Raw genomic sequence first — 13,226 nt, 5'->3', positions numbered from 1 at the left:
TGTACGTTTTATTGTTCAGCCTCGGTGGAATCGACTACATGTGGAATGGACCTTTAAGTTACTTACGCTATTTTATTTCATGCCTAGGCACTCTTTCAATGCGACGGATGCAGGATTGGTGACTTAAGCTTTCTTCCTTTCCATCATCCAGTCGTAAGTATTCCGGACACTGCTGATCATCAAGTCCATTTTTATTTAAACGAACTGAATTCATCGCAAATTAATGCGCCAACCATTATTTTCTACAGATCATACTTCGGCTTGTCAGCTTTCACCAGTGGATCGATGACCTTGAGCCAGTCCTCAAGTTTCCAGGACGAGTCTGCATCTTCAAATGGAACGCCGTTCAATTTGTATTGTGGCGTACCGGTAACGGTACGAGTGCACGCGTACTTCCAAGTAACTCGTGTGTTTTGATCTGCCTCAGTTCCGCCATACCCTGTCATTCCTTTCTCCCACTGCTTGTCCGTAAGAGCCGGGAATGTCTTCTTGGCCAATTCTTTCACCTCGTTCGTCACTTGCACCGCACTTAAATCCTTTGTCGCCTTGTTCCAGAACCTAAAGAAGCCAGGTAGCCACTTATTTAGTAATCAGGGAAATAAACCTAAAGAAAAAAAAATTCCTCTACCGTTCTTGGTTATTGTACAGAACTTCCAGCCACGGCGTAAAATGGTCGTCACCCAGAGCTGACGTAATTGTAAACACTGATTCGGCTGCAGTGAAACCGTGTTGGTGAAACGGTAGCGGGAACAGTACAGCCTTGACGCGGAGGTCTTCGGGCTCGTAGTGGTTCGCCAGCGCCTTCACGCCATCGTACGCGGCCTTACTGAACGGGCACAGCAGGTCGATGTACGTCTAATTGAACTTTGGCGGATCCACTACCTCGACCGATAGTGAATCCTGGCGGTTCGCTTGGGACAGGCTCCTGGGCAACGCCCACATGCAGCAGCAAGGCCGCGATGAACCCAAACAACGCCGTAGCCATTCTTGAGATCTTGAAAAATGACGACCTAATCTGATTTTATGAAATAAGAAAATCTGATTCGTCAACATTTTAACTTGATTCGGATCATTCCCTATTCGAAAAGATGGTATTCTCCATGCTCATTACGCGCTTCCTTGTAGTGTCGTTGGCGTTATGTGTGGTGGCATACACCCAGCGGATTCCGCGCCGCCCACCTGGGTTCACAATGGGAGGTGGCAGTGCTGATGCAGGCGTGCAGCTTGAGTCGTACATCGATTTGGTAAGATAAATTTACTGCGAATATAACAATTCCATTTTTTACGTAATTTATGGTTGCTACAGTTGTGCCCCGACAGTAAATCGGCATACCCAGGACTAAAAAACCTTGCTGAACATTATGAAGCTGATGAGCTTCGTGTTCGCTTCGTCCTATTTCCGCTTCCTTACCACCAACATGCCTTTGCTACTGCGGAGGCGGCATTTACTGTTACCACGGCGTTGGGGGACAAGAGCTTTACCACATGGCTCGAAACGATCTATGCAAACCAAGACATGTAATTATTGTGTATGTCGTATACGGTCGGTTGAATGGTTATTTACTTGTCCATTTCTTGCAGATTCTGGAACAAAGCGACAAAGGATCTGAGCCCAATACAAGTGGTGGAAAAGCTCAAGAAGCTGGCTCAGAAGACGTTCCCGTCGCTGACAGACAAGCAGTGGGACGAGCAGATGACGGGATATGGAGGAACTGACGTGGACGACCACACGCGTGAGTCCTGGAAATACACGTGCTCCAGAGGTATGTCCGGCACGCCCATGTACACACTGAACGGCGTTCCTTTCGCGGCTGACGCAGACTGGACCTTTGAGCAATGGTACAAGGTAATTGACCCACTAGTGAAAGCCAACAAACCTGCTCACGGGCTGCAAACTGCATCTCAAGCGTGGAAAGATGTTCATCTGAGTGGAGTTCCTCGCACTCAGCCGGATCGAGATGTAATGCAGTTTGTTCGCGCTGGTGAATGGGCTACTACTACTCAGGCGTGCGAAGGAATTGCAGGTGGGACGAGAGCGTGCGAATTTGCACCCGGTCGCGCGATGTGCTGCCAGGCTGACGAAGCCTGCATTCTTCGCGAAGGCTGCGTACCTCTACAGTAAGATGAAGAAACGCGTCTTTACGTATGTCGAATAACTGCAATCAGATACTTCGAAGTAAGAGGCTTGTGTGATGCAGTATCTGACTAAAGTTGAAATTAAAAGGGGGTCTTATTGATTGCTTCTTTAGCTTTCATGAGGATTTCACGAAGCTAAACAAAAACATGAATATTGCTCAGGAAAATGGCATTTGCAAAGCTAGGTCAGTATTTTGCTAATAGATTGTTAGCAGTTGAAACAGAAAATCAACAGACTTTTAGCGCTGTAAGCAGGGACTCTACATTGCAGGTACTGTATCTTCTTACTTAACTCGAAATTTAACGCTAAATGTATGCTTAAACCTTTGACAATATTACTTCAGCTGCTAGTACTACGACCTCAGATTGGTACTGGAGAACTGTTTATTGTCATCATCTTATATCATGCATTATTAGTGGGGCTACCATTGACCAGTTTTGTTGTTGAATCATTCCCCACATCAACAACGATCTCTGCGTCGGATTCAGATTCTCCTCCTTTCTCTGCAACGGTCGATGGGATCGCTAACAAGGTGTCAACAGGAGAAGTTGGAATCGTACCGTTCTTTGCCTGTGCACGCTTCTCCCATGTGGCAGCATTCAGTCGAACGTTCGTGACCACGTCGTCAAAGCTCGCTAACGGGAGAACGTCACGTGCCGCATTATACAGAGGAAGCACCACAAATTCGAGGAACCCTATCTGGTTCTTCTCAAAGCGCTCAACACCTGTATCGTGATCGCAGAGAGGCGAAATCGCCAGTCCAAATTGCCGTTCCGTATCGCCCTGTTGATAAAATTCTTCTGCAACGAGCTCCGACCACGCCAAATGAAGTGGAAACGACTTCATCGCGTGGCCGACATCTGCCATCATGATCACTGTCTGGAGTATAAGTTCATCAGGAAGTAAAAGCCCCGGTGTAGTACAAGTTTCATCCGATTCTGACGTAGGCTGAACCGCATACAACTTGCTCTTGAGACGGTTAACGTGCGTGAGGTGACCACTTAAATCTGTTGCAAGCACCATGGAAATGATTTGCAAACGACTTTGCCGACGTAAATCGGGTGGGAATGCCTCGAAAATATCGCAACCATCCTTGGTACACGTTTGAAACGCTTCAGCTAAGTGCATCCGCTCCAAAACTGAATCGTCAGAATATTTAATCGCCAATGGAGCCGTGGTGGCGACAAGAAAAGCGTTATTGACACCAGGATGATTAACGTCATGCACGGCCGCTGCTATCAGCGCCGAAAAACGCTGAACAGGGGTTAGCACTGGATCCTCAAGCTTTCGGAGGAAAAAATTGACGTCCCACACGACTGACGCCGCGTGACTGTAACAATAAAATAACAATGCAGCTGAGAACAGTCAACACAAAACCGCACACGCAATCGAAACGTACAGTGCATTGTGGTAAGGATTCTTGGGCTGATAACGCGTCTCAATCTCTTGAGCAAAGTCGGCAACACTTTTGATACGTAACGGGAGAGTGACGAATACATTATGGCTCTCGAGTGTCGTGAGCAATAAAGTTGTAAGTGGCAACGTACAGGAGCGCGCAAATGCAAACAAGTCCAGTTCTTGAGACGTAACTGCAAGTGCTAGTAATTCATCTGAACTCCAGTATTTCTGCTCGCTAGATTTGATGTCACCAGAAGATTGAAGGTAGTTTTCAACAAGCGTGAGTACTGTCGCTCGCGAGCCTGGCGAAGTCCGACGAAAAGATTTTGCAACTGGTGGAGCGATCTGTTGTTGTTTACCCTCCGTTTTGCGTCTTCGATTACGCTTTTCTTCGAGGAGGGATAACCACCCCGTGCCTGCCTTTTCTACATTACTATCAGACTTAGGCACTCGTCGTTGACGGGACCATGTATCAAGGAAGAGGTCGTTCTCAGAAGTGAGTGTTTGCAAAACAAAGTCGAGTTCACTGGTGCTCTGCTCATCATCTTCAAGTCGTTGGCGTAATTGAACAAGATTTCGGAGAACATTTTCCATCCAGCTCTCGCCTGTTACTGGCGGCTCCGATGTAGCTTTACCATTCTTTGGCCGAATCTTTGATTTTTGTTTTTGCGGTAAAACGCGGCTTCCAGCTTTGGAACTACTTGGAGCTTCTCGAGATTCTCGATGTCGTCCGTTGCCAATACCAACAGCATTAACATGACAACTTAATTGCTGATGCATGACGGAGTTTTGTCGAGAAAGTTTCATGTTTTCTAGCATTAAACGCCGTGCCCGAAGAAATTTGTTTCTTAAATTGCGCTCTCCACAATAAATCACTCTGCCTAGAAGAAACAAGCTGCAGGTGAAGAGAGCTACCAGGTGCCATTGACGTCGAAGATAGTCCGAACAGCCGACAATCCAGCCTCCAAGTGCAAGCAACGTACTCGTCGCTAAGGCGCAGTAAGCGAGAAATTGAGCCGACCACGTCGTGGCGATAGCTCCGAGAAGTATCAAAAGGAAGAATATCGTTCGGGTGACATCGTGCGCTTTTCTAGCTTCGTCCAGCTCAGTTAGAATGTTTACGTCGTGTTGTTCACTGAAAGCCACAGTTTCGGTCTCGTACGCTGCTAGTGGTAAGCCAAGAACGAGAATGAGCATGAGCATGCTCAATCCTAGTGTAAAAAGCATGATCTCGAAGTAAGAGCCAACTTGTTTACGTTGTCGACCAGTCCAAAGGAAAACTCCCCATAGCACCAGTAAAAATGCATTGCCGGCCACAGCGATATCCACAAACACCCAAGGGGTTCTCTCAGGCGACTTGAGGACAAAGACATCGTAGAAAACTGCAGCTTGCAGCACTGCAGTTGACCCCAAAGTAGCACTACAAGCCCACTTACTTGAGACGATGGAAGATTCTTCATAATAAATCTGAAAACGTTTCTCCATAACCGGGTGCTCGAACCGGAGCGACCACCACCGCTGGAGTTGCACTCGCGTCTCCACTTGCGACACCACGTCCAGCTCCACGCGCAAATGTTGAGCCGACACATTCGAGATGCGCGCATGTCGTGACGACATTGTTCACTTAAGTCACAATAGCCAACGATTGCGTGAGTGGAATGAAAATATCTTCTTAACCTGTCAGCAATGACAGTGTGACGACGACTGAAATAGATGACCATGGCGACAGACAAGCTCTTGTGTCTGTTGCTTGCTATTTTTTGGTCCTGATCCTTTAAGTGTTGACGTGTCTTCCGCCCACTGACTAAATAAACACAACGTGTTTATAGCAGTTTGAGGGTGAAGTTGGCCAGGTCGTCTTCCGAGTATACGTCTTCGTCTTCGACGGTACTAGCACTGCTCTCCTGCGTTTTGTCCCTCGTGCCGACGCGAGGCTTGACAGTTGTCAACAGCAGTACATTGTCTTCGGACACGGTGCGATCGTGGCGCTGCTGCAACGCGGCAGGAGTCGCGGCGGATGACTTAGCTGGCATCCTGGACGTCACGTCCATCGGTGATCGCGACGATATGCTCGCGGACAAACTACCTGATGAGCGTGCAGACATGCGGTGGAAACTACCTGAAAGCGTCAGCGTCTCGAGATCCGATAACAGGACGATACCGGGGCCACTACGCGAGCTACGCGTCAAATCTGTAGACGCCGTGAGAAGTTTGGACGTTGTCGCTCGTAGATCAAGTCGCGGCGTGTATGGCCGAACGTCTTCCTCCGATTCGTCGTCACTGATGTTGCCGACGCTGCCTACACTCCGTTGACTACAACGACGTCTGGAGCCAGAGACGGACGTGGTGGATCGCAGCTCTAGATCCGGATGCACTTGGTCGATTTCTTCCTGTTCCAAGTCGAACAGAGCTCCTCCTCTTGACGAAGAAAACCCTCGTGACATGGACGCAGACATTGAAGCGATCGAAGTTGAAAAGTGGCGGCTTCTACTCGTACGACTATCCGGGCGGGCGGGCAGACCATTCTCAGGGCCAAATTGGGCGCAGAGAAGACACTCGCGCTTATGTCCGCGTTGTTGCGGTCTCGCGCCGAACCCCATTGATGTATTGAAGTCAGGAACAGGAGCAGGCGCAGTCTTCAAGCAGCACTTGGAGCATACTCCAGACCCGCACGACCGGCACGTGTGGCGTTTCCGTAGTAGCGAGAATTGCGACGAACACACGGTACAGCAGCGAGTCTCCCGTCGCCAGGACGAAGACGACCGTACGCCAGCTTGAGCGGCGTGATCCTTCCATTGGTGGGTTAGCGCACGACGCGCGCCCACCATCAGCTCGGTGCAGAACTCACGGAAGTCCGATCTCGACACGGTGGCTCCGCGTCCCGAGATCGGCGGGACGATCACCGTACAGGTCAAGACTAACTTGCACACTAAAGGCTCGTGGGTCTCAATCACGTCGAACAGCCAGTCGCGGATGAAGAATCTCGCCGCTCCTTGAACTTTCGCTTTGACCAGCGGCTCCGCCGATACGCTGGACGTCTTACTCAGCGCGTGCTCCGAGACTGAGCGACGGTAGACGAATCCACGGTTCCTCGTGTGTCCTTCATTGTTAGTCTCAGTGTATCTCATCGCGTACTCGGCGAAGCAGCAGTCCAGTGTCTGGGAGTTGTGCTTGGAGAACCTGGCGGCTGTGTACTTGCGGCTCCAACGCGGGAAAGCCGTGGCATCCATGTCGGTCTCGGAAGTGATGGATGATGTCGAAAAAATCTGGGACTGTAGACGCGCGGTCGAGAGCAGCGCCGCGGCCTTAACGTCCTTCATAGTGTTGAGCGCGACCCAGTAGTTTTCACGCGCAGACTCACTAGCTAGCACGTCCAGTACCATGTCGGCGCTGCCAGGTACGCGCGTGATGCCGCGGAACTCGAAGTCACCAGGTGAGAGTGCATTCTCCGTAGGGTCGCATGTGATGCTGATACCGCGCCTTGAGGACGACGCCAAAGACGAGAAAGACGATGAGAGCGACGCTCCAAGCGGAGACGTGGTCATGGACGCATTGAACGTCTCCTGCGGCTGCGTGATGCGCTTGTATAGACATACGTCGTTCACCTGCTTGAGCGCCACGTAGTGGACGCGTGGGTCTTCTTGCCGTACGCGCGCCATCATCTGATCGCCGTGATCGCGGATGTACGGCAGCATAATGGAGTGCTGTGCGCCCTCATTCTCCCAGAGCGCGGCGCCGGCAGCGTCGGCGGGGCTCGGTACGGGGCTGAAGGGCATACTATTGCTGATGCTGCTGGTCGCGGCCGTCGAGCTGCTGTGTACGTGCTTGTCGGCACTGGGCATCATGGCGCCGGCCGGAGAATGGCAAGGAGTCAGGCACTGACAACGAACTGCAACAGAACGACGCCTTGAGAATGGGGGTGTGGCCGGGCCGGCCTAGCCTTGTCTGTTCTACGGGCATAGGTGGGCGCAGCGTAGAATACTGAGGCACAGTGTGTTTGCAGTGAAGAGCTGCAGGTCGAGTGGTAACACGGACACCTCTCAGACACTCGGCGTGCGCTGCTAACGCCTTAAGCTGTCTCAACACCCGCAGTGCTTGGCTATGATAGCGAGGAAGTTGTCGAGCGCCAGAGCGGTACAGATATATCAGCGCAGGCGTTGCTACGTAATGAAGCTCACCCAAATGGTACCAGACGTCCCTATCCTCGACCAACATTAACACGTGTTCGGGTGACGGCGAACGCACGCACTCAGCGCGTCCTATTGCCTCGGAGGCTGCATATTTACATGCATTGAGACAGTCGACGTGTCCAAGCGTATCCTGCTGACTAAAATAACCTACGTGCTCTACGTAGCGTATCAAAATACGCAGGCACTGACAAACCTCCTTGACAAGGACTGCTACACAACCGTAAAATTAGTTGTCAAGGAGGTTCTACGGTAGAATAAGACCCTTGCAGTGCCACAGTGTGGTTCTCCTGACAGGATGCCACTCTACTTATCTCCGCCTGCTGCAGCCTGCAGGTGCAGGTCCTGCACCATGCCGAATCAGCCTTGATGCAACAGCTCTGCCGCAGGAGCGTTGCCCGTACAAGCTGATCAGGATCAGCCGGGCTGCATTTGGACACCTCGCTATTATGCGAGTCGCCAAATTTGCGGCTAATAGTGGTGAGCCACTGTGGCTCACTACTTCGAGGTCCTTCGTCACCATCACCAATGCAACTGGCAATGCATGTACAGTACGCGCTTCATATCCTCTTGGTCCACGTCGTGGACCACGAGGGTAAGAAGCACGTAGCTATACTATCCACGAATCGTGGATTTTAGGCATGGAAGATGCTGCACATGTAAGTTTGCATACCAAAACAGCAGTCTGCGAACCGCTCTTCAACAACGCAACGAGCTTTTGTGTTTGCCGGGAAAAAAATTGGCGCGATCACAGAATGGGCGCACCGTGCGCCTCACGGTGTACGCGGAGTCGTGTGTTTTGTTCTGGAAAAAAGAAGGGGTCTAGAGTTTTCTTGATGCGGAGCTCCGGTTTGGCTCGGTCCGCCCTTTGAGTCGAGTCTCAACTGCGTCCGTGTGTGTTAGTCGAGCTCATTAGCTCACGGTCGTTACTTGGCCATTGCTCATCGCTTGGCGGCAAGAGCGTCGTCCCCCGTTGAAGTGGGCTGGTCACTGTATCCGTAGAGCATTTGTGTCATGCGAGACGAGTCGGGCGTCGTGCGCTGAAAGATCATGGCCACAGCGACGGACAGCAGCAGGAGCTGACCTAGCTTCACGGCCTTGGGCGGCACGCCCAGTGCTGCCACAAGCCGAGCGGCCACGGCGCCAGTACTGTAGACACCCACAGCCTTCATGACGCTACCCCGCCGCTTTTCGTGCTCGGCAAGAAACGCCAGCGTCGTGAGCACGCCGGCCATCTTGACGGTCGCACGATGTCGATCACTTGGTGACAAACACGAGAAACCCAGCGGTATTTGATACAGCATAGTGAGGCAGCAACACGTGCGTAGATAGCGCGCCACCAGTGGAGCGAACGCCGGCCGTGGGCCCCAAATCCATCGCTTGTACTTTGGGGCGAGAACCGACACAGCGTAAATAGGAACATACAATCGAATGGCAAATTTCATGCCCTTGATAAAGTAGTCCCGGTGGAATTGCACACAACTTCGGCCGCGATGGAACACGTCACAGCGTGACACCAGCTTTCCGGACGGAATTTCGTCGCGCATTCGACGCAGTACTTTCGGAGGCAGTTGGCAGAAGCTATCGAGTGCAGCCAACTGCGACGTGGCAATTGCGTCGCTCTGGTATATCCATGAATCGATTAGTGGTCCTGCCGCTAATGCCCCCGCTGGAATATCTGTTTGTAGCAATATAGCCGAGCGGCAGTGGTCAGCCTAACATTGTTGAGGTGCTTTGGGAGCGCGTTATTACCAATGTACTTGACGTCTGCAAGTGTGGTTAGATTTCTGACCAGAATCAAAGTCGCCTCGACGACGGCGTACGAGACCACGATTGTCTTCCGCTCGGCTTCTAACAGGGTCAGCGCCACCGCCGACGCAATTGCCGCTGCTTGAGACGCACTGGGGGAGCGCTGTCTATTTCCAGTCGATAGCTTTCGCCCCGCTCCTTCCAGCAGCCGGAAAACACCCACAAAGCTTCCTAGCGCCAGCGCCAGCGAACTTGGGGGGTTGAGCCTTCGAGAAAACAGACTTTGCGCCGCTGTTATTCCTCCTCCGGTCACGACGGCACCATGAGCCGCATGCTGAAGTACATCCATTTCTTACCCGTCTTATCAAAATAAAATACGCTTCGTAGGCAAAAATTGCCAAGAAAAACTTAATTTTTTACCGGTACTACCGGTACTCTTAATTTTTCTTTTTGGAAATAACTGAAAAGGTGATCGAAAAAAACTAGAGAATATTTGTGAAGTAAACAAAGCGTTTATTTGACTTAGGGCCATGCCGAACCGGGCGTTGATCGTGCCATCCGTGCCATAGGGGTAGGCATCAACTCAGATGCCATTTTCTTCATGCCGAACCGAAATCGGTCTGTGCCACCGTGCGTGCCATGCAGATTTCGTCGAGCAGCAACTTCTCCCATACGCAGCTTCGCAGCACACAAATGACTCGCTCTCGAAGCTCGTAGCTGAAGGTCGCTGTATTGCGGTGGGCTCTAAGCACCATTTTGTGATTTCAAGTGGAGCGTTAAGGCCTGCGCGTACGAGGATGGAGGAGCTGGCTGCTTAAGCCGCTGCTGGAAGCAATGCTGTAGCTGGAGATGTTGATACTGGTGACGCGCTGGTAGCTGGGCGTGCTCCGGTCACGATCGCTGATGAAGGCGCTGGGAGCGTTAGTGGTGTTGGTGCTGGCAAAGGTGGTCGTGGTGGTGCTACTGAAAGTACAGGCAGTACTGTTGCATCAAACTGGACCGTGACGAAGCCTGGGGCAGTTCCTGCCCCAACGTCGGACGACTACAACACCTGGAGTGTTGAGCAGCTGCGAAAGGAATGCACGAGCCGCAACCTTCGACTCAGTCGACAAACGAGTGCGGAGGAGCGCATTAAACGCCTCGTTGCGTTCGATGAGCTGCACCGCTCTATGGTCGCCTCAGCGTTGGAATCTGGTGGGGGAACCGGCAACTCCAAGGCATATCCGTCGAAGAATAGCTGTGTTCGATTTCTCACGATCTTGTTCTCCGACAAGTACGCTACACGCTTCGCGGAGACTGGAAACAAGCCGACGCGACAACAGCTCGATGCCGGCGACACCCATGCTAACTCAACCTTTTGGCGTGATGTAGCTTCGGATTTCAATGGCAATCGCATGGACTTCAACACGCTGCTAAGTGACGACGTACGCTTTGAATGGTTCGACTGTTCCGTCATTGTGGTGCAGGAGGTTGGAACTTTGTACGACATGTGGAAGAGCGTCAATCAGAGCTACGTCAAGGCAATGGCTCGATTCACAAAATCGGGAGAGCATGGAGATGATTTCTACAGCTTTTGTGCTGGAGCGTTGAATGTGTTTTACCTCCGCGAGTGCCTCCAGCTAAAGCACAACTTGACGCAGTTTGTGGAAGGTGGAATGTTTGACGAAGACCAGTTCGATTCGCTCAAGCGCCGTTCTTCTGCTGTTGCTGCTGTTGACACCACCTCGACGCCGTCGAAAAAAATTCGGAACGAGATTGTCGAGTCCATGAAAGCTATGACGGAAAAGCTATGCGGAAAGGAGACGTCGGTAGAGGACAAGATCATGAAGATGCACCAGCTCATTCAGCATGTGGAGACGCGTATCGACGAGCTGAGCGCTGTCGGAAAGCCGACGGCGCGCCTCGAGGGTAGTCTGCGGTGTTACCTCGCGAAGCTGAGCGAAATGGAGACGCATCTGGGCTAAGCTGTCGAAGCCGTTGCCATGTGTAGTGGATTCGCTAATTGTCACTAGGCCAATACAACCTCGCTATCACAATCTAAATGCTTTGTTCAGCCGCGGCGCGACGCTTATTGTACTCGGGTCGGGCCAAATTGCGCTTTTCAATCATTTGCACAATTCCGTTTCGCAAAATCTCAGGTTCCTTGACTCTCGAGGGCTTTGTATTTTGTTTAGACTTGGCCGTCTTCTTTTTCTTCGAGCACTGTGTGCTTCTCTGTTTCTTTGTCGACGCGGATGATAGCGGGTCACTTGCAACGTACAGCTCCTTGTATGAAGTGTTCAAGCTTGAGCGGAAGGACATGCTTGCTTCGTCATTGTCGTCGGACCGCGACACATTTCGAAGCGCCTTCGACATGTCCTCATCATCATCAACGTCACAAAACTCATCTTGCTGCACACGCTCATCAATACAGTAGTTGTGAAGAATGCAAGCCACATGCACGACCCTGGCGACGTTCTTCATTCGAATGCGCAGAGGGGATTTAAAAACCCGCCATTTGTTCACCAAAAGTCCGAAGGCCATCTCAACACGAATACGTAGCTGGCTCAAGAAAAAGTTGTACGCGTCATGACTGTCAGTCTCTATTTGTGGTTTTGTGAACGGCGTCAAAAGTGTGTTTGTGTTGCTGTAAGCGTTATCACCAAGCAGATAAAACCCTTTCGGAAAAGTGGCTACCACACTTGATAAATGCCACTTTTGGTAACCCACTGCATCTCCCATTCCACCAGGACATGCGCTTGTGATGGCCAGGAACCGGCTACGATAATCTACGCAGGCTTGAACATTCACGCCGTAGCATTGGTAGTGACCGGAGAAAAAGGAAGCCACACGCTTAACTTCGTTTCGTCTAGGCACTTGAATCTGACAGAGCCATCCGTCTATAGCGCCAACACACCCAGTCATCATAGGACTTTTGTCAAGGCCGGACTTGCTCAGAAGCGAAAACTGCTGTGCTGATCTTCGTTGTTCTTGTTCGGTGATCGGGAATCGGAACTGTAGTTCGTCGTGCTCTTCGATAGTGTCCATGACGGCGTGAATGATATCATAGAAACCGGAGGAGCTCGCCCCCGATAGCATTCGAACTGGATGGTAGGAATAGCCTGCCAACCAAGAAACAAAGATCTGAATCTTGTTGACAGAAGACAACGGCTCTGTCCCTGTTCGACGTCGCGACTGGGCCTCATCAACACGTAGACTTGGACCGAGCATCCGCACAAGCTTCTCAAACGAACGGAACGACATTCGATAGTATTGTCGAAATTGACCCTCATTCAGCAGCAACTGTGAGTGATGCTTCCAGTTCAAGCGACGTCGCTCCAAGCAGGGACGTCTCTCGTCACAGCTGGCTAAGTAGAGCGCCACTAATTGCAGCGAGAATACAGCAGCAACCAGTCCCGAATCCCCCTCCATCTTTTGGCGCGAAAATGGAAGTGCAAGCCCGCACGAAATCGCTGTAAATTCGAATGTGGCACGTGACATGGCATGGCATTACGCGGAGCCATGGCACTTTCGCTGTGCCATCGATGGCAGGTTGCCCCCTAGCCCGCTCATCTGGCAGACCAATCATATGCCGTCGTGGCACGGATGGCACGACATGGCTCCGGTTCGGCATGGCCCTTAGAAAATGAAAAACGCACAATTTAAGACAATGTACATGCTGTATTTTACAGTGTACGACGTATAATACCAAATATGCGCTAGCTATTCTGCATAAAAGTGAAGTCCGCATAGCTTTCCTCCTTTTCATACGCTCA

The 13,226-nt window shown here is 51.2% G+C and overlaps 5 protein-coding genes across 5 annotated transcripts; 1 reads left to right on the top strand and 4 right to left on the bottom strand.

Annotated features, from left to right (window-relative positions):
- Positions 1 to 529: 529 nt before the first annotated feature.
- Positions 530 to 985, bottom strand: PITG_02206 (uncharacterized protein; the record flags this gene model as incomplete). The annotated part of the gene is made up of 3 exons (XM_002907117.1): positions 530 to 536; positions 629 to 801; positions 866 to 985. 3 exons carry the CDS (start codon positions 983 to 985, stop codon positions 530 to 532), a joined length of 300 nt encoding a protein of 99 aa, XP_002907163.1.
- An 82-nt stretch (positions 986 to 1,067) lies between these two features.
- Positions 1,068 to 2,122, top strand: PITG_02205 (uncharacterized protein; the record flags this gene model as incomplete). Its single annotated transcript, XM_002907116.1, has 3 exons — positions 1,068 to 1,244; positions 1,307 to 1,518; positions 1,582 to 2,122. The coding sequence occupies 3 exons, from the start codon at positions 1,101 to 1,103 to the stop codon at positions 2,120 to 2,122; spliced, it is 897 nt and encodes a 298-aa protein (XP_002907162.1).
- Positions 2,123 to 2,762: 640 nt separating this feature from the next.
- PITG_02204 (3'5'-cyclic nucleotide phosphodiesterase, putative) lies at positions 2,763 to 5,152 on the bottom strand (the record flags this gene model as incomplete). Its single annotated transcript, XM_002907115.1, has 3 exons — positions 2,763 to 2,768; positions 2,861 to 3,467; positions 3,537 to 5,152. The coding sequence occupies 3 exons, from the start codon at positions 5,150 to 5,152 to the stop codon at positions 2,763 to 2,765; spliced, it is 2,229 nt and encodes a 742-aa protein (XP_002907161.1).
- Positions 5,153 to 5,358: 206 nt separating this feature from the next.
- Positions 5,359 to 7,380, bottom strand: PITG_02203 (uncharacterized protein; the record flags this gene model as incomplete). The annotated part of the gene is made up of 1 exon (XM_002907114.1): positions 5,359 to 7,380. The coding sequence occupies one exon, from the start codon at positions 7,378 to 7,380 to the stop codon at positions 5,359 to 5,361; it is 2,022 nt and encodes a 673-aa protein (XP_002907160.1).
- Positions 7,381 to 8,709: 1,329 nt separating this feature from the next.
- On the bottom strand, positions 8,710 to 9,820 carry PITG_02202 (uncharacterized protein; the record flags this gene model as incomplete). The annotated part of the gene is made up of 3 exons (XM_002907113.1): positions 8,710 to 8,712; positions 8,817 to 9,400; positions 9,475 to 9,820. 3 exons carry the CDS (start codon positions 9,818 to 9,820, stop codon positions 8,710 to 8,712), a joined length of 933 nt encoding a protein of 310 aa, XP_002907159.1.
- Between the last annotated feature and the right edge of the window lie 3,406 nt (positions 9,821 to 13,226).

Source organism: Phytophthora infestans, genomic scaffold (assembly GCF_000142945.1).
Source record: "Phytophthora infestans T30-4 supercont1.3 genomic scaffold, whole genome shotgun sequence".
NCBI lineage: Eukaryota > Oomycota > Peronosporomycetes > Peronosporales > Peronosporaceae > Phytophthora > Phytophthora infestans.
The sequence above is the reverse complement of the archived record's forward strand: the minus strand, read 5'-3'. Positions and strand labels throughout refer to the sequence as shown.